Raw genomic sequence first — 20194 nt, forward strand, 5'->3', positions numbered from 1 at the left:
TATCGAAGTCGAAGGATTTAGCGCAGATAGTTCCTTCGATCGAACGATAAATTCCTTCGATCGAACGATAAAATCCTTCGAAACGAACGATTCGAAGGATTTTAATTCAACGATCGAAGGAATATCCTTCGATCAAAAAAAGTTAGCCAAGCCTATGGGGACCTTCCCCATAGGCTAACATTGACTTCGGTAGCTTTTAGATGGCGAACTAGGGGGTCGAAGTTTTTTTTAAAGAGACAGTACTTCGACTATCGAATGGTCGAATAGTCGAACGATTTTTACTACGAATCCTTCGATTCGAAGTCGAAGGTCGATTTAGCCCATTCGATGGTCGAAGTAGCCCAAAAAAACCTTCGAAATTCGAAGTTTTTTACATTCGAATCCTTAACTCGAAGTTAGTGAATCGGCCCCTTCGGGTTTTATTTATCAAGGTCCGAATATCCGAACCTGGAATAATTCGTAGTTTTCAGAGGAAAAAATACAGATTTTTCGAGATTTATTAAAATCTGATGGTCTAAAAACTCAGAATCTGAAACACCGGCATCTTATTAAGTAAATGAAAAGTCAACATAATTCTGGGGGTATGTGCTATGTTATAGAATATTACTTGATGAATAAAATAATATGGTTTTGAACATATCTCAAGAAAGGAGCTTAATCAGTATTAGAGTACTTCTAATGTAGACCCTTTGCCTTAAACCTGTAACTTTTATTAACCAGATCGAATTGGGCATGAAGGTCTTCTAGGACAGGCAGGTAAGAGACATTTATGTCAACAAAATGTTTGATCTGGCACTTATTATCCTTTTATTTCTGTAGTTTACTGATTTATTGCTCATCATTTAATCTCAAATGATTACTAGGTGCAAAGATAACTCGGGCAGATACAGGCTTTGAGTACTCCAGACAACAAAGTGAGTATATATACAAAAGAGTAAAGAACAACTCACACTATTGTAAAGAGAATACAGAACACAGAATGCTAAAAACCAGAATTATTTTTCTAAACAAGCTTTCCACCCCTCCCATACAGACTCAGGTCCACAACAAACACTTCCAGGACCCCCAGGACCACCTGGTCCCCCCGGCACACCTGGTGTGGCAGGTAAGTGCGAACATCTGGTAATTGACCAACTATATAACTAGTACTAGACCAGGAAGCTATTTCTCATGGTAGGGATATTGATACTAATTGTTTAAAATAAATTAAGTACATTATACTGATGTATATAAAGATAAAGAGGCATATAAATAATCTTCTAGTATTTTGTGATCTTGACAACAAGATAGATGGCAAATAATACAAAAAAGCATAGTACATGGTACTCAAAGTTCATTTTGAAGTGATTTGAAGTTATTATATTTTTATGAGCAGCCTTTCCCATGAGCCCAGTGTATTAGAGAATTTTGGTATTGCCACCAGGGGACTATGGACCTATCAGGCTATACATGAAAGTAAACCAGTACTAGTAGTTTTGACACAGTAAACAGAAGATTGAGTAGAAAGAGTCTATATTTAAAGAAAAGATACCTGTTGGCCAATGGCGTCAGATGACCTCTTATATCAGACATAAAGGCTCCTAGCTTTATTTGACCTACAGTGCTTTGGAAACACCAACAACTGCTGAAATATTATGGGTCGGATAACGCTGTCTTACACCCTTATACCCATAAAGTTGCATGTACGTGATTCCATAAATAACTTGAGCAGTGCCAAAAATAATACCCACTGTCAGAGAAGCTGGAGGTTTAGCTGGGAAATACCCAACGCACTGCACACAACTAAATCAGGACTCATATGTTTCCACTTGAATAGCTGAACATTATCTTTGAATATCCATTGTATATTTTGCTGTTATTTCAATTCAAGGGCCACCAGGACAAGCAGGCGTGCGGGGTCCCCCAGGACCTTCCGGCCTTCCAGGCTTGCCAGGTAAGTTCTTGACTTCAAGTTACTGAACTCAGGTTAAATTTAATTGAATCTATAATCAATATTGTAGATGAGATGTGCAGGTGAAGGATTCAAGAAATTGGAAACAAATAGAAAGTGCTAATGATGATGAACAACTGACCTATAATGTCCATGAGAACGAGAAGAATGCTCAAAATATTTTCCGGTTGATGTATACTGTAAATGTGCCTAGATGTTTTCAGAGTATATTTAGGGAATGCATGAAGACTTTGTTCTTCACCATTTCAGATATATTGTCTCAGATGCACATAGGTAATGGTCTGCAGGGTCTAGTTCTGCAACCGATGCTTTGAGTTTTCCATGCATTTTGTTTTGTATTTATTAGGAGATGGAAAAGAAGGCCCCCCAGGTCCTCCAGGAACTCCTGGATCATTTGTTCCATCATCAGGTAATTATAGGTTACATGTATGCCACAGCCTTTTTAGTTGCAGGTAAAACAAGGTATCTGCTAGTTTAAAATATTTTTGAATAATAATACATTCATGATAACAATGAGTGAGAGAGAGAGCTATATCATATTAACAACTGGTTAACGCAGATGGAAAGGATCCCAATTCAGCTCTGCCGGTTCTTTCTTATGGTGTCTCTGAGAGCAGTGAGTAATCTACTATATAGGAAGCTTTCAGACTATATATACTTTTCTACAACAATAAGCACCCTCTATCATGCATGTCCACTATGTTGCAATTTCAGTCTTCCCCTCTTTCTACTTTCCTACTAATCTATAGGAATATCACTACTGATCATTGGAAGTATAGATATTCACTATGTTGCCACTGTTTATTTAGCTACACAGATAATTGTACTTAAGATGCATCAGCCAATGAAATGCTTCATTCATTGTTCTACTTGAAGCTGGCTTTAAAAAGCTTTTTGCTGATTGGTTGCTATGGGTAACTGCCCATGTGAAATGTGCCCAGTGTTGATAAATTAACCTCCAGTTTGTTCTTTGGTACTAGAACTTGATAGGAATATTTTGGGATCTTAAAGGAGAAGGAAAGGTTAAAACTAAGTAAGCTTTATCAGAAAGGTCTATATAAATACACCAGTAAACCCTCAAAGTAATGCTGCTCTAAATCCTCTGTCAAAAGAAACACAACATTACTTTCCTGGTATTGTGTACTCATGGACTTCTGTATCAGACTTCCTGTTTTCAGTTTAAACCTCCTTGCCCTGGGCGTGAGCATGCTCAGTTTGTTCCTCTTTCCCCTCCCTTCTCTGCTGTAATCTGAGCACAGAGCTATAAGTGAGCAGGGAAAGACTCAGGCAGGAAGTGATGTCACACCAAGCTAATATGGCAGCTGCTATCCTAAACAAACAGAGAGAGCTTCTAGAGCTGATTACTCAGGTATGGCAAAGCATTCTGCACAATAAATATAGTGTTATAGCTTGTACTATTGTGGCTAATCTATTGGCAATAAACTGGCATGATAACTTTCCTTCTCCTTTAAGAGGTTCAGACTGGTCTTGATTTTTTTTTTTTTAATAATCCTTTCCCATTACCCTTAGATAAGGCTATAGAAATTGCCGCTCAATTGTACTACTAGTAAACTACTACAGGTTGGAAAAAGCAACAGATGCCCTACGTTGTATATAGCTTTTTGATCTTCTCTAGTAACAGCCTAGTCCATGGCAACAAAAATGATGGGTTCAGTCGCAGAGGATACGTGTTTCACATGTGCACACCTAGAAGCTCCATGTATTCATATTATATTGGAATTTCTATTTACAGAAACCTTTATCGCTGGTCCACCCGGTTCTCCTGGAATGCCAGGATCTAAAGGAGAGCCAGGTAAAGACAATTACTGCTATATAAAATCTTACTGTACAGTCAGTGATTCCCAAGGACAAAACAGATGTACTCACTTTGGGGCAAAACCATAGCTAGCTAGTCATTTATTGTCTGATGTAGATTGTAATATCAGCAGATCTACCAGTATAACCATGTTAAATACATTCTTATTCACTTGGCTACCTCTATAAGCTTTCATTGCCCTTTTTAAATGTGCCAATGAAAGGCTAGCAGTAGGCACGACGTTCCAATCTAAGGGGATTTGTTTGATATCATTGACGCTGACAGTTCCTAATGGAATAATCCATAGAAAAGCAACCCCAAGGCCCTGAAACAAATACACAATAAAGTATACATCAGGCCACTAATGGCCATATATTCCCTGCTCTGTATTTGTTGTAGGACATATTTTACTATTTTACTATAATACCACTGCTCTGAATATTGTCTTTTTTCATTTGTCTTTCCGGTGATCCAGGTCAGCCAGGAACTCCAGGCCGTGATGGTTAGTGATAAAATTTTCATTACTTTCATTACTTATTGAGTTCACATTTACTCTCAGTTAAGTTTTATGTTATTTCTGATCCAATATTGTAATGTTTTTTAGGTGCTGTTGGGCCTCCAGGAAGTCCAGGGGTAACAGGATTTCCTGGACAATCAGGGCCACGAGGAGAAAGAGGTACGAGTTGCACAAAATAAACTATACAGTTATGGTTTGTTCAAGAAAAAAATTGCCTCCATGAAATTTTGACACCTAAGGGGTAATGCAATACAAGGTGCAAAGTTTGCTACACACCTATAGTAACCAGGCATTCACTGGTCACCTAATGGATGAACCTGAAATATCTCTCTAACTGCCCCCTATAAAATGGTTCATCTTATCCTTTGCTTTGAGACCCAAAAATGGGTAGCCCAAGAATCATGGTACTAATAGATTAGGTTGACGCACACTATACACTACAGTGATTAAGTTATCTCCCTAGTAGATTTATGCCTTCAGCTTTGTATGCAGTAGTTTCATATCCAGATCAAGACACACTCTCTCTGTCTCTCTCTCTCTCTCTCTCTCTCTCTATATACATATGTGTGTATAAATGACACAATGAAATTATGGAGATTTTGGACATACATCAGCAAGTGGCAAGCTTAAGGAGACCCTGTAGCCTCCATGTCATTTTTAGATAACATTTGTTTTTTAGTACAACACAGGTCTTCAAGATAACTGACCCATCATAAGGAGAATGTTGTGCGCTACTGTGCTACTCAATTTTTGTCCATGTCTTAGATATTCATATATTTTACAGGTGAAGCTGGTATCCCAGGTGCTCCTGGCATCGCAGGAAGCTCACGAGGTGAGGACAAATCACTCATGCATTTCATATCTACAATTAAATTTGGTTTGTTGACAGAACAGAGATCCAATGTCACATTTCATGTATTATTGATATTCTTTAGGACCTTCTGGCAGTGGAAGACCTGGCCCTCCTGGTGCTCCTGGTCCCCCTGGTCCACCAGGCACTCCTGGTAACGCTGGCCGAATTGCTGAAGAAGTCCAGCAATATATCGCTCAGTATCTCCAAAGTAAGGAAACGTACTGAAGAAAACATACTTCAGCACTGACTTGAAGAAAAATCTAACCTGCTCACATATGATTGCAGCAATGTTTTAAAGTAAGATATACATCATGCCAAAGGAAGTCTATAAGTAAGACTCTCTCAAGGTATTTAATTACAGAGCTCCCTTGACTCCCTACCTTGAGCAAATCTTACTTTCAGGCCTCCTTTTGCAGGATGAGCATACAGACACAACTGACTTGTACCTGCTGAATCACATGCTAACAACGATTCCAGGACCGAAAGCATCACCACACCTGATTTGGCACAATTCACACCCTCCTACATATAGAACTGCAACGAAGATATTCATTGTGTGGACAAATCTGTTTTGTGCGAAGTTTAGAAATGAGCCCCACTGAATTGTGCCTGCATTAGACTTTGTACATTGCACTTGCATTCATAAATCAGCTCTTCAAGGAGAAAGAAAGGCATCTTGCACTTGGGAAAGCCAAATGTTAGGCACCCCCAAGTGATTGTATTAATTTACCTGACCCTGGGCCAGTGCTCCTATCAGCAGAAAACTGCTCAAACCGGGGTTATTCCATCAAACACCACAGAGTGATCCTCTTCCGGCTTATTCTTTCTTCAAATTTTCTGGGGCAAACGCATGCATACAATCACTAGGGGGTGCCTAACATTTGGAACCCCCAAGTGCACAAAGACTTTCCTTCTCCCTTCAATGAGCTTCCTTTCATTTTGCTTCTGAGAGGCAATCCAGTAAATGACTAGCTTATTTTGTGGAGCGCTTGAAATCCCTTGCTTTATTATAGTTTCAAGACACTGTTTGGCATTGAATGAATATTCTTTCTTCACAGCTGAAAATGTCAGAAACTACATGATTGGACCTCAAGGACCTCCAGGGCCAAAGGGAGACAGCGGACAAAATGTTGACTATGCTGAATTGGCAAGCCGTGTCACGAGCTACATGCGAGGTTAGAACTGAGTTATATATAAATCTTGAAGCTTACGTGGGGCATGGTTCTGACTATTATTGACTTTTCCATTGGCCTTCATCGTTTTATTTTTAATTAACAGATAGCCTCTTTCCAACTTTCAACTGAATGAGCTGGACTGAAAGATCCAGCTACACATGAAAACAAATGAAATTGCTTCAGTGGGGCATTTCATGTGAATTGTGATTACGATCCATTAATAAAGACTACTTAACTAAGCAATTACATTTGCTTTCAAAGCTGTATCCTTGAGCTAAATCTAGGCCCGGCTTCTGGTTACAGTAGAGAGGGTATTTGTTAATAATCCCTAGTATCAAAGCGGATCTATCAGGGGAAAACTGGAATGGGTGGAGGTATATTTATCACAATACTCCAACCACAGAAACAACTGTTGCAAAATGAACCTATTTCTATGTTTTATATACAAAAAACACAATTTGTTCTTACGCTCACCCGTGCAGGGGTTAATTCCTCAATGCTTCGATCCTCAGCAAAGGATTACCGCAATCCTATGTAGACTCAAAATTCTGCAGTATAGAGGAGAGCACTCAAATAGCAGTTACTGCTAGAAAAGTATTTTTTTGACTACAAATCACACAACATGTTTCGGGCTTAGCCCTTTCAAAGGGCTAAGCCCAAAACATGTTGTGTGATTTGTAGTCAATAAAATACTTTTCTAGCAGTAACTGCTATTTGAGTGCTCTCCTCTATACTGCAGAATATTTCTATATTTATCAATGTGTCTTCAGTTTTAAGCTTATACAACAGCTATAATTTACTAATATTATATTATAGGAGAAATGTAGCCATGATGTAGTATTTGCAATGCCTTTACTGCTGCAATGTGAGTAATAAAACTGTTTTTTTTTTAAGGATCTGGCCTTACAGAGTGGGGTGAGGATGGACAAGTATTTAATGGTCCAAGTATCACCTCTGATGAGATTCTCTCAATGATAATGAGTAAGTTAAACCATTGTTGTTAAAAGAACTTTGAATAACTATTGATCATTATACCTTTTCATGTCATGTACACGTTTAAATAACTATAAATGCCTCAAACTCTATGGATACAGTCATGGGTATTAAACTGTTAAAACAATAATGTAGGATAAATACAGAATTATATTAGGATTGGGTGTAATGTAGAATACTACCTATTCGAAAACAAAAGAGTCTTTTAAGACACACAATCAGATCTTATTGGCTGTTTTGCCATGATTTGCTTCATACTGTAATTGGTAGTGCCCAATGCAATATTCTTCGTATAGTCTTTGCTTGGAGGTCTTTATTTCCCTTGGTGATTAAATAATATTCCTTCACAACCGTAAACCCTTCAGATAATTTAATACTGATGCTCTGATTTTCTAGACGCTGGATTAAAGATTGGTCTTCCAGGACCTCCAGGCCCACCAGGATTGCCCGGAACTGGTTATGGAGATATAACAGCTTTGCTTCAAAGTAAGGATTCTCTTCTTGATGTTTTTTTAAAATATATCCTGGAACCATATCTGGGACACGTTTAGAATACATTTTATTTATCTGTAGCTATCAATAATGACTATTAAAATGTACCAATATCACTTCTAATTACTTAGCACAATGGCTGTCTCTGCTAGGATTCTGTGCAGTGGCAATAAATAATTATTTGGGAGGCTCCTAGAGAGACTTAAATCCTAAATGCATATAGTCGTGTATGTCGTGTGAATTAAATTGCATCTGTCTGGAGTATATACTATATTGGTATTCTTTATTTTCATATCCATCTGTTTTTAAATCTATAGCTTCTGAGTTCAGTGGAATTGTTGGTCAACCTGGACCACCAGGCCAACCAGGACATCCAGGTCTTGCTGGTCGACCAGGTCCTCCTGGGCCTATGGGACCACCAGGAAATCTTGAAACAAGCAGAACTAGTTTTGGGACGGAGGAAATCGCATCATATCTTCAAAGTAAGTACATTTTCCAGCAGTGGAGGATACATATTTGGAAAACATTGTAAAATAAAAGCTATAAGTTGCAGGAAGGAAAGACAAGTGTATTAGAGCAGGTAGAATAGCATAAGGTGGGAAGATGGAGACAGCAGATGAAGTTGTAGTTCAGCAACAGCTCAAAGGCAGCAGAGTGGTCAGTCCTACTAGATATATAATAGGATTGCTCAACATCAAAATCCAAAATTCAACAGCAAGAAAAGGTTATGTTTAAAATACACCTAGAACGATCTATGTAGTGCAAACCTTCCTAATTTATAAAATATCTTAATGCAAACTTTTTTTTCCAGGTGTTGGATACATTGCAGGACCTCCAGGACCACCAGGTCCTCCAGGACCACCGGGGGCAGCAGCTGCTGCTGCTGGGGGCAGCTTTGTCTCTTATGCTGAGAATGCCTACAGCGGTGATCGCTTACGAACTGAGCTTATTGAATACCTGACAAGTAAATGCACTTTAGAATCTCCTAAATATAAAGTAGATAGTTTTAATTTTTTTGTCCATTTTTGACACTATGAAATGTTGTATTACCTCAACCGAGGTTATATTAGGAAAATCACAACTGAAGAAAATCTGTACAAAAACCCATTGTTGACTTGAGCTTTATGACCTTTTCTCTAGGTGACAATATACGTAGATATATCAGTGGACCACCAGGTCCTCCAGGCCCTCCTGGACTTCAAGGATTGCGTGGACCAAAGGGAGATAGTGGCATCATTTCCGCATCATCTGGATCTTCACTTTCATCTGGTTATTCACTCTCTTCTTCTTCATCCTCATCCCAGTCATCTGGAAGCTCCTCATCCTCAGATTCATCATCCCTGCTGGATTATGATGAAGTCGCATCTCGTGTGACAGAAAAAATCCAGAGTAAGCTTTGGGATAGACATCATTTACCTGTTTCAAAATGACTGATTGTAACCTGGACATGGCTCTATAGTTGTAATGTTCCAATGTTAGGAAGCAAAGACATAGGGTAATTTAAATTATCAGAACCACTAAAAAATGAATTACTTTTATCAGAAGACTTTTGGGAGGTGGTGGTTTAAATCTAGGGTACAATTATTGGCAAAGCTCAGTTGTTGTCCTTAAACTTATGTTTGAACCTTGAATCACATTTGGGAAGTAATCCTTTACTAACCACTAATTTAGAAAGGCATTATTTGATGCCAAGCAAAAATTCAGGCAATGCTTTACACCTGGTGTAAACAATTGAAGTCAATATAACAAGTTCAGTTGTCATAAAAAATTTAGCTATATCCTTAATTTGCTACAGTGTTTTAATTACAATAAGAACAAAAATACTTGCCAGTTATGCTAAGATACTAGTAAAGGCTTTTAAAGGCTACAGTTTTTGGTTTGTACTACATTGTACTGTCAAAAGATGATAATTTGTCTTCCCTGGGATTAAATACAATATGTGATGGGTTAGAGGGGCTGCAACCTAAATGAAGGAAATGGGAGTTATCTATATTTTATTATGTACAATAGCACAGAATATGCCATTTTAGGGAGAAGAGAGATTATGGGTAAATACAAGTAATGTACTTTCCATGAAGAGTAGAAATGTAGAGGGTACTCAATGCTGAGCATGTAGTTGTATCAATTAATGATTTATATAGAGTGATCTCAGGCAAGTAAGTGGAACTTACTTACCGAGAACATATGAAGAGCCAAGAGATAAGAGTAATCAATTTAATTCTCTATAACGGTGTCATTATTTCTTAATTCCATTTCTTAATCCACAATCTGTCACGTTTAGGTCAAGGGCTTCTGGCAGAGGTGACATACAATTTGGGCAGAGGAAATATGCAAGGCCCTCAAGGACCTCCAGGACCTCCTGGAATCTGCCAAGTGTATGCAACCCATGCAAATATAACTACAGATCTCATGGAACTTTTCAGAGGTAACCAGCCTCCCACAAACATATATATATATATATATTTTCTTATTCATAGACCTGTGTTTGATACCAAATATGCTTTAAGGAAAAAGGTCTGTTTGCTGATAGCCAATGTGTTCTTTTCTAGCTCATGGTACAATTCAGGGACCACCTGGTTTTCCAGGACAGAAAGGTGAAAGAGGATTTCCAGGAGCCAAAGGTAAGCAACAGTTGTCAACCCATTATGTATAAATAATCACAGTAATTATAGGGAATATATTTTTTACAGTATTTTAAAATGTCCTACATTTGTATCGTACATTTGACTTCTGCAAACAAATCTTGGATTACTTAAGGCTGATCTGAATGCAGTAATTTTAATGGGACGGTTCTCTGGATATTTAAGAAGTTCAGCTGCAGTCCTATTGGTTGGCTACCGTAAAAGTCAGGGAAACACAACGATGACTAAATTGCACTGCTATGTTTGATTGAGGGACTAAAGGAACACATCTTAGGGGAGGATGGGAGGAAGGTTTGACCACTGTCATGTCTGGATTCAATGAATAGGGCTTAAGTTTTTTTTGTTATTGCTTGCACTAAACAGGGACATCTAAATGGAAGGAAAGTCACATTCTACTTCCTAACTTAACAGCACATTTAGAAGCCCTCTGTACAAACAAATCCCTCCCTTCATCAGCTGCAGCCTGTTAAGTTGTGAGATAGGAAAAGCTCATTATCCCGAGGTATTTCAGCCAAATATGTCCTGTTAAATGCAAGAAATAACCAAAAATAGATATTACTTGATTTACCGTATATCTTAAAAACAATAGGCAAAAAACACAAGGCCTATTAATTAAATTTATGTTAAAGAAGGGGGTTGTACTACCATTTTAAAGTTTGCTACAGTTAAAGTTTTTCTGTAGATAACTTAGGGGCCGATTCACTAACTTCGAGTAAAGGATTCGAAGTAAAAAAACTTCGAATTTCGAAGTTTTTTTTTGGGCTACTTCGACCATCGAATGGGCTACTTCGACTACGACTTTGAATCTAAGGATTCGTAGTAAAAATCGTTTGACTATTCGACCATTCAAAGTACTGTCTCTTTAAAAAAACCTTCGACCCCCTAGTTCGCCATCTAAAAGCTACCGAAGTCAATGTTAGCCTATGGTGAAGGTCCCCATAGGCTTGCCCAACTTTTTTTGATTGAAGGATATTCCTTCGATCGTTGGATTAAAATCCTTCGAATTGTTCGATTCGAAGGATTTTTTGTTCGATCGAAGGAATTATCCTTCGATCGAACTATCTGCGCTAAATCCTTCGACTTCGATATTCGAAGTCGAAGGATTTTAATTCCTAGTCGAATATAGAGGGTTAATTAACCCTCGATATTCGACCCTTAGTGAATCGGCCCCTTATTTTCTCCCACTGGAGATGGAATATGTGATGTACTGAGTGTACCCTGGGAGGGCACGGCACATTGAAGGGGAGGACTGCAAATATGGATACAATACTCAAACAATTTATAAAACTGATTTCACATTAAAACATAACACTAATGTAAAGAACATATTTCCCATGTAATATAATTGGTTGCTACTTTATTTGTACAGGTGACAGAGGAGCAACAGGATATACTGGTGAGCCAGGACCAATGGGGCACAAAGGGGAGAAAGGTATGTTATTGTTGTTTTCCTCTTCCAGGACTAGTTTTAGGGCAGGACAGAGAGGGCATCTGTGTCAACACCAGAAAGCAGGGAAGTGCAATGAACATTGTGTGCTATAGGTGGTATATAGACATAAAATGTAGAGTGAATAAGAAAGGACATAGGGCAGCAGATTGATGACTTCTTTGGATCAAGCCACCCTTTCGGGACCCCCTTAGATATATGAAACACTGTTCTATGAACTAATACCCAGGAGAACAAGTAAGCTTCTCATCCATAATGTTCTTCAGTCTGAGTTTCCAGATGTATTTAGGAATTTAAATTGGCAGTCTACCCAATTCCTTTTAGGCTTGGCCTCCCTTGCATAAAATGTGAGCACCTCTAGAGGGGTAATCATCCTAGACTAGGGTCCATTAGAGATGATCCCCCCCCAGTAAATACATACTCTGCTAGACCAGTGTGATCCTCTCTTCCTTCTTATAAAGATGACCAGGCTGAGCATCATTCCTCAGTGCAATGGCACCTTGGCATCTTAGCTTAATAGCGTTATAGTGTAAATGTGGCAAAAAAGAATATAACAAGAAGTGGCTCATGGGAAGTCTGGGTACCTTGACTGACCCTTTTCCCCCTGACAAAATCCCACAAAGACAGCAATGTGCCATGGCCCTCACTGCATATTAACAGATAATGACGAACATACGGTGCTTCACATCATAACACAGAGATGTTCACTAAATCTCTTTCATTTTAGGGGACTCATTTTTTGTGTCAAAGCGTAAAAGAAGAAGCCTCGGTGTTTAACAGGAAACCATCAATCTTTCATTCCAAAGACTGTTTTGCTTCACATCATCGTAGCCTTTGAAATGTACAGGCGCACCTTACTGCTCCACAGACCTGTAAATAGAGGCCGATGGTCAATACTCACCAACGTGTTTGAAGCATCTGACAATAATTTATGTTCGCTTATATTGATTCTTTGTGTTACCGAGTTTGTGCCTTTATGAAATACTGCTATTAAATATGTGAACTTAGCATTTCAACATTGCTTTAACTAACAGAAAAGTGTAAATAATGTTATAATATAAAATGAAAAGGTATTCTTTGAAATTTATTTTCATGCCCTTTTTTTGGCTGCATTTGGCTATTATGCTCCAGGGCCATTTATACAATTTTAGCTCTTGAACATCACCAAAGGGGGTACAAAATTGCACATCAAACCCCCTAGACATATACACTGGAATATTACATTTAATTAAACTCCACCCAAGTCCAATTAGAAAATAAGCAGATCTGCATCTATTGGCATTGCTACCTGATATGATGGGGCCGATTCACTAACTTCGAGTGAAGGATTTAAAGTAAAAAAACTTCGAATTTCGAAGTGTTTTTTGGGCTACTTCGACCATCGAATGGGCTACTACGACCTTCGACTACGACTTCGAATCAAACTATTCAAACTAAAAATCATTCGACCATTCGATAGTCGAAGTACTGTCTCTTTAAGAAAAAACTTAGACCCCCTAGTTCGCCATCTAAAAGCTACCGAACTCAATGTTAGCCTATGGGGAAGGTCCCCATAGGCTTTCCTAAGTTTTTTTGATCGAAGAATATTCCTTCGATCGTTGGATTAAAATACTTCGAATCGTTCGATTCGAAGGATTTTATTGTTCGATCGAAGGAATAATCCTTCGATCGCACTATTTTTAATGTTAAAACCACCGACTTACCTTTTCTAATTAGGGCATGCTTTGTTCTTCCCAAGCACTGAGCTTCAGAAGGAGGTTGGTCACACCAAAACAAGGGTTAATCGTTCAATTGGTGCTCATTGTTAAGAGAAGGGGTCCCCAAACTTTTTCATCCGTGAGCAACATTCAGATATAAAAAGAGTTGGGGAGCAACACAAGCATGTAAAATGTTCCTGGGAGGTGCCAAATAAGGGCTGTGATTGGCTACTGGTAGCCCCTAAATGGACTGGCAGTACATCTGTTTTTTATGCAGCCTAAACTTGCCTCAAGCCTGGAATTAAAAAATAAGCACCTGCTTTGAGGCCACTGAGAGCAACATCCAAGGGGTTGGGGAGCAACATGTTGTTCATGAGCTACTGGTTGGGGATCACTGGTTTAGAGGGATAGGATGGGTTTGCAAAACATTAAATTGGTTTTGATAGTTCACTGAAACCAGCATCTAGTAACACGTTGCTCTCCAACCCCTTGGATGTTGCTCCCAGTGGCCTCAAAGCAGGTGCTTATTTTTAAATTCTAGGCTTGAAGGCAAGTTTTGGTTGGATTAAAAACCATATGTATTGCCAAATAGAGCCTCCTGTAGGCTGCCAGTCCACATAGGGGCTACCAAATAGCCAATCACAGAACTTATGTGGCAGCCCAAGAAAATTTTTTATGCTTGTGTTGCTCCCCAACTCCTTTTACTCCTGAATGTTGCTCACGGGTTCAAAAGGTTGGGGATCCCTGGTTTAGAGGGATAGGATGGACTTGCAAGGTATTCAAAGGCTTTTGATCGACCACTGCAACCAGTATCTAGTTGAGCTTTGGAAGAAGGCTGTCACATCAAGGGTAAATGGGAAAGATGTTCATTGGGGATAGGATGGGCTTGCAAGGCATTCAAATGGTTTTTATTAACCACTGCAACCAGCATCTAGCTGAGCTGCTCACACCAAAACAAGGATAAATGGGACAGATGCTTATTCTTTAGAGGGGAAAAGATGGGCTTGCAAGATCTCCAAGGGGGTTCAATAGGCCACTGCAACCATCTACCTGGAAAAGGATTTTCCTAGCAGTTTCTACATGAGTACCTGGTCTAAACATGTCTTGTTTGAGTTGTCCTTTTTTAATTACAATTGCACATTATAAATGTATTGTTTTTGATAATTTACATTTGTCTGCAGGCATTTCTTTTATGTTTGATTAATATATTCGATTAAAAAAACCCTTTACAATAAGTTTGTTTCCAAGCACTTTTTGCAGTATGGTGGTGAGATCTGCGTTCAAATATTATTTTTATGTCATATGATGTTATTGCGTTGTAAGGCTGTAAATCTACATTAAGCTTGATGAAGACATTCAAGCAAATACACTTATTTACTGCAATACGAAATAGAGGAACCGTGAAACATCACAGTTTCAGTTAAAGCTACTTGATGATTTCCAAAGACCCCTAAGGCTAGCTTGTTAAAGGGGTGGTATTTGCCTTTTTTTCTGATTCTAAATGGGCGTCACTGCCCCATCTAAGAACTAAATGCTCTGTTAGGCTACAAAATTATTGTTATTGCTACTTATTATTACTCATCTTTCTATTCAGTCCTCTCCTATTCATATTCCAGTCTCTTCTTCAAATCAATACATGGTTGCTCAGGAAATTTGGACCCTAGCAACCAGGTTGCTGAAATTGCAAACTGGAGAGCTGCTGAATAGAAAGCTAAATAACTCAAAAACATAATAATAAAAACCAATTGTAAATTGACTCACATTCAAGAGTTAAGGAGCAGCACAAACATGATAAAAGTTCCTGGTGTGTCAATGAGGGCTGTGGTTGGCTATTTGGTAGCCCCTATGTGGACTAGGAGCCTACAGGAGGCTCTGTTTAGCAGAACTCCTGTTTTTTATGCAACCAGAACTTGCCTCAAAGCCACCTGTTTTGAGGCCACTGGGTGCAACATGCAAGGGATTGGTGAGCAACGTGTTGCTCGCGAGCCACTGGTTGGGGATCATTGCTCTAGAACATATTTAAAGTGAATGTAAAGGTGACCAACCCATTTAACAGCTGCCCAGAACAGAATGTGAGAGTGTGAAATATCACTGAAAACTGGAATAACAAAATCCAAGATAGCCAGCTCCTGTGGACAACTTTGAACACCTGGATCATTGCTGCTATAGGAATTCAAACGGGCAGCACTCCGATTAAAATAAAAGCCTTTATTTCTCACATGCTGTTGCCCTGCATGTGAGAAATAAAGGCTTTTATTTTAATCGGAGTGCTGCCCGTTTGAATTCCTAACAAGAGTTATATTCGTGTGGAAGGACACGTGGGAAAAGTGCACCCGGGAACAAAATTGCAGACAAGTTAGTGCGGCCTAAATTGAATTGAATCCATTGCTGCTATAGGGGCTGCCGAGGCTCTCTGCTGGTATAATAAGTTCAATATATAGAATACAGCACAAATTGCTAGGCACCGCACTCCAGCCCGTGTTCCTAGCAATTTGTATTAGAACGTTCTCAACTCCAAGAGGCGATTTTATTAAGCTGCAACTTTTTTGGATCAGGCTTTTGTTACTCCAAAAATCTGAAAAAGGCGCAGGAAAAAAGTGTGACTTTTTCAAGTTTTATTATGCAACAAAACCGTGACAATTCCGAATACGAAAATACTCCGGCTAAAACCTGTCGAAAACATATAGAAGTCAATGTCCCTTACAACAACTGGAAGTTCTTTGTTTGACTCGTGGTTTTAGAGGTTTTCTGATATTTTTGACGTTGGCTTTTGTGCGAAGGGTGGCAGCTTTTCTGCGACTTCTCCAGTGCTTTTCCAGTTTTGATTTCTTTATAAATTTCATGGCATTTGTGGTTTTATAGTTTGTGAGCTTAGTCGTGGTCAGTGTCGGACTGGCCCGGCGGGATACCGGGAAAAAACCCGGTGGGCCCCGACCCTTGTGGGCCCCCGCCGGGCCAGAACCCCTCTACAGATATTTAGAGTGGCGCTGTTGCGCATGCGCACCGAACGGCTCCTTCACTGAGCCAACACGTCTTAGTAGGGGGGCGGGGAGCCGTGGACAGCAGTCCCGGTGAGCCCCGGGCCCCCCAGTCCGACCCTGCTCGTGGTTTCAAAAACCTCTAAAACTCAACCTCTAATAAATAGGCCCCCACATCTAACCTGAGAGTGTAGTTTATTAGAGGTTACGTGTAGGCTATTGTGCCCCCAGAGGAAACATTGTAATCCAATTGAAGCCAACTACATTGACTGATGTAGCTACTACTTTCCTGTGATCCAAGTGTAGGATCCTATTGGCCCAATGATATAGCACATCACCTTTGTTAAAACCTGATGATCCTTAATTCCAGTCTTTCAGTCTCATGCAGATTGTGAATAAAATGTGGAATAAGTGGTAAATCAAAGAGGAACGCAGAGAATGGGGTTCTGGGCTGAATAACTAAGGCTATGGACACAAAGGTTGTTTTCAGCCTGTGTATTTTTGTAGGCTGAGAGAAGTAGATCTGCTCAGGGCCCCTGCTCCGTTGATTTGAATTTGATCAGCCTGTGTGCAGTAACACACTGACCTCCGCTTCAGCTCCGCTATGTGTGACAGCAAACAGGCTGATCAAATTCAAATCAATGGAGCAGAGGCACTGAGCAGAACTGCTTCTCTCATCCTGCAAAAATACACAGGCTGACAACAGCCAGAGCCAACAGCCTGTGTGTCCATAGCCTTTAGCTTTTATTTCCATACACACAAATGCATTGGGAACACTGGACATTCTATTCCAAATCAAAACATGAAGAAAACAAACGTGTGTTATTCCTTTACAGAGAGTGAAGAAAAGGGAATATTAGGCCGTTAAGAAAAATAGCAGTGTCTTCATTCTTCTTTACAAACATTCACTGTATCAACTGAAAAAATGTTTCAAGATTTTGCTTGACTTTTTGAATGACTGAACTAATATTTAGTTGTATAATCAGTGTTTCTGAGAACTGCTGCAGATCTGTGTTACATGGAGCCCACCAACTTCTGGCACCGGTTACATTCCACAATTCTTCTCCATTTCTTGGTTTTGCCTCACAATCAGCATTTTTGATGTCACCCCACAAGTTTTCTATTGGATTAAGGTCCAGGGATTTGGTTGGCCACTCCATAACATCAATCTTGTTGGTTTGGAACCAAGATGTTGCTCATTTACTGGTGTGTTTGGAGTCGTTGTCTTGTTAAAACGCCCATTTCAAAGGCATTTCCTCTCCGGCATAAGGCAACATGACCTCTTCAAGTATTTTGATGTATTGAAACTGATCCATGATCCCTAGTATGAGATAAATAGGCCCAACCAGGGCCACCATCAGAAATCATAGGGCCCCATACGAAAAAATTTCCTGGGCCCCCTGGGCTGCGCCCACCACAAGCCCCACCTACAGGTCCGCCCCCCCCCCACACATTAGTGTGGCCCACCTGCTGTCAGTGAGCTGCCAACTACAGAAGGGAGGAGGGGAGCACAAGTGGCTGCATCTTCTTCCAGTGACAGCATTTTCTTCCCTTATTGGTCAGAGAATTTAAAGTCCTGGTAAAGCTGCATGGTGATTGGATAAACTGGAGGAGAAGTTCAAACCTCAGCTATCCAATCCCTGAGCAGCTCAACTGGGACTTAAACTAAGTGACCAATAAGGGGAAGTAATGGACAGAAGATAACTCCCCATGTGCTCTCGCCCTGCCTTCCCAAAGTCAGCAGCTCTCAGAAAGCAGGGGGGCTCGACTAAACAAGGAAGTGCGACGTGGCCGAGGCCCCCCTTACCCTCGAGGCCCCCTACAACTCTCCTCCCTGTCCCCCCCTGATGGCTGCCCTGGGCCCAACACCACATTATGAGAAACATCCCCATATCATGATGCTTGTGCCACCGGCTTCACTCTGAACTGTGACTTGAATTCAGTGTTTGTGGGTCGTCTGACAAACTGTCTTCAGCTCTGAGACCCAAAAAAGAACAATCTTGCTTTCATCAATCCACAAAATGTAGTTCCATTTTTCTTCCAGGTCTTTCAGGGTTTGCTTGCCATTTTTGCCGTTTTTTAAAAATGTAACCTTCAGCCATTTAAATATAATTAATAGCCCTAGGATATAATTAAACACTTTAGCAACTATTTCCAAATGCTCACAATAAAGGTCCCCATAGACGCGACGATTCTTCTTGCCGAACGACCGATTTTAGGGAAGTCCGACCAATCCTTCGAAATTATCGTGCGGTTAGTGGTATTCGAACAATCGTACATCTTACGATATTTCGGCCGACATCTGTCAGGAAATTGATCGGCCAGGTCAAAAAATCTTTGTCGGTCCCAGTGCAATCTATCTATGTTTGCAGGGCCAAGCAGGCAGCTCCCCTTTGTTTTCCTGCCAAATTGGTCTTTTTAGTTGATGGTAAATTCGTACGATCGTTCTGAGAAGATCGTGGTCTCACGATCAGGATCTGATCTTTTAAAAATCTCAACATCTATGGCCAGCTTTAGGCAGAGTAAGGCACACACATGCTAACATCCACCATTAAATTTATCACTGCCTGGTATTTGCATCAGGGATTACTGAATCAGATGGGTGTTAGTGCTCAGTGCAACTCAACAAATAAAACACAGATAAATACATAAATAAAAAATTTTCAGTTAACTATTTTAAAGAATTTTGGGTATCTGGGACTACATAATCAATTGGTTTGGCCTACAATACTTAAACACAGTTACATGTATTATATAGAGGTCTATAAGATGATTTTCTCTGGTCGTGGATGTTTGGGGAGGACAAGTTGGAGGTGAAGTCAGGGAAAGTTTAAAGGATAAATTATTAAATTATTGCTGTATCTTGCGCCGCTCAGTGTATCAGATGGCACGTAATCCTTTCTTCCTAGTCCCTCATACATTATTCAGGTTGGTGAAAGTAGATCTTTTACTATTCTTCTTTTTAATGTTTTTTTTTTTCCCTTTGCAATATTTATTTGTCTGTGTAGTTTCCAATTTTTGGCAGTGTTTGTAATTGTGCTCTCATGGCTTTTTGTGGGCTCCAACGCACAGCAACACAGTAGTTAACGGACCCCGCTCTTCTCTTTGGGGACAGCAAGTGGATCTGTAGAGATAGGCTAAGCTATGTTTGTTTGGTGCCTCATGTACTGTAAAGGGAGAGTGTGTATTAAGGAATATACAGGATTGTAGGGAAATCGGAAATTTGTGAAAAAGGTAGAAACTTTGTAAGAACTACCAATTTTTACTTTGCCTTGGATGATTTAACATCAAACAAGACGAGTCACTGAATGTCAACTATCTTGAAAAGCGCAGTAAAAAAAACTGCCACTGCATCTGTGTACAAGCTCATCTTCTCCATACAGGAATAGCTGCTCATCCATTCCACCAATGTGCAGCCCAGAGATTTACCACTTTGTGCATTTATAGCTGCTGGAAAGATGGTGAGAAAGCAGGTACTGTTTTGTACCACTGCCCATATGCAAATACCAGTCTGTTTGTGCAGATTCTGGCTTCTCCTCAACCACCATTCCAGACCTCTCCCCACCTGAACTAGATCAAATTTCTGGAGAGAGTGTTCCCCAGTAAGGGCTCTTACACACAGGCGTTTTTTGG

General features: G+C 39.8%; 1 protein-coding gene across 2 annotated transcripts in view; it reads left to right on the plus strand.

The window, feature by feature from the left end:
• col17a1.S (collagen, type XVII, alpha 1 S homeolog) overlaps positions 1-12757 on the plus strand; it is a 44940-nt gene extending 32183 nt beyond the window's left edge. For both annotated transcript variants that reach the window (XM_041570928.1, XM_018227419.2), the window contains exons 30-49: positions 721-756; positions 864-914; positions 1034-1105; positions 1871-1933; positions 2298-2360; positions 3705-3764; positions 4243-4269; positions 4372-4443; positions 5069-5116; positions 5220-5345; positions 6196-6312; positions 7207-7293; positions 7702-7791; positions 8115-8279; positions 8609-8761; positions 8938-9186; positions 10079-10222; positions 10347-10418; positions 11809-11871; positions 12614-12757. In XM_041570928.1, coding sequence (XP_041426862.1) covers positions 721-756; positions 864-914; positions 1034-1105; positions 1871-1933; positions 2298-2360; positions 3705-3764; positions 4243-4269; positions 4372-4443; positions 5069-5116; positions 5220-5345; positions 6196-6312; positions 7207-7293; positions 7702-7791; positions 8115-8279; positions 8609-8761; positions 8938-9186; positions 10079-10222; positions 10347-10418; positions 11809-11871; positions 12614-12663 — 1808 coding nt within the window. In that variant the 3' untranslated portion in view covers positions 12664-12757. The remainder of the gene's footprint in view (positions 1-720; positions 757-863; positions 915-1033; positions 1106-1870; positions 1934-2297; positions 2361-3704; positions 3765-4242; positions 4270-4371; positions 4444-5068; positions 5117-5219; positions 5346-6195; positions 6313-7206; positions 7294-7701; positions 7792-8114; positions 8280-8608; positions 8762-8937; positions 9187-10078; positions 10223-10346; positions 10419-11808; positions 11872-12613) is intronic.
• Positions 12758-20194: the final 7437 nt, after the last annotated feature.

The sequence above is a fragment of the Xenopus laevis genome, chromosome 7S (genome assembly GCF_017654675.1).
Source record: "Xenopus laevis strain J_2021 chromosome 7S, Xenopus_laevis_v10.1, whole genome shotgun sequence".
Classification (NCBI taxonomy): domain Eukaryota; kingdom Metazoa; phylum Chordata; class Amphibia; order Anura; family Pipidae; genus Xenopus; species Xenopus laevis.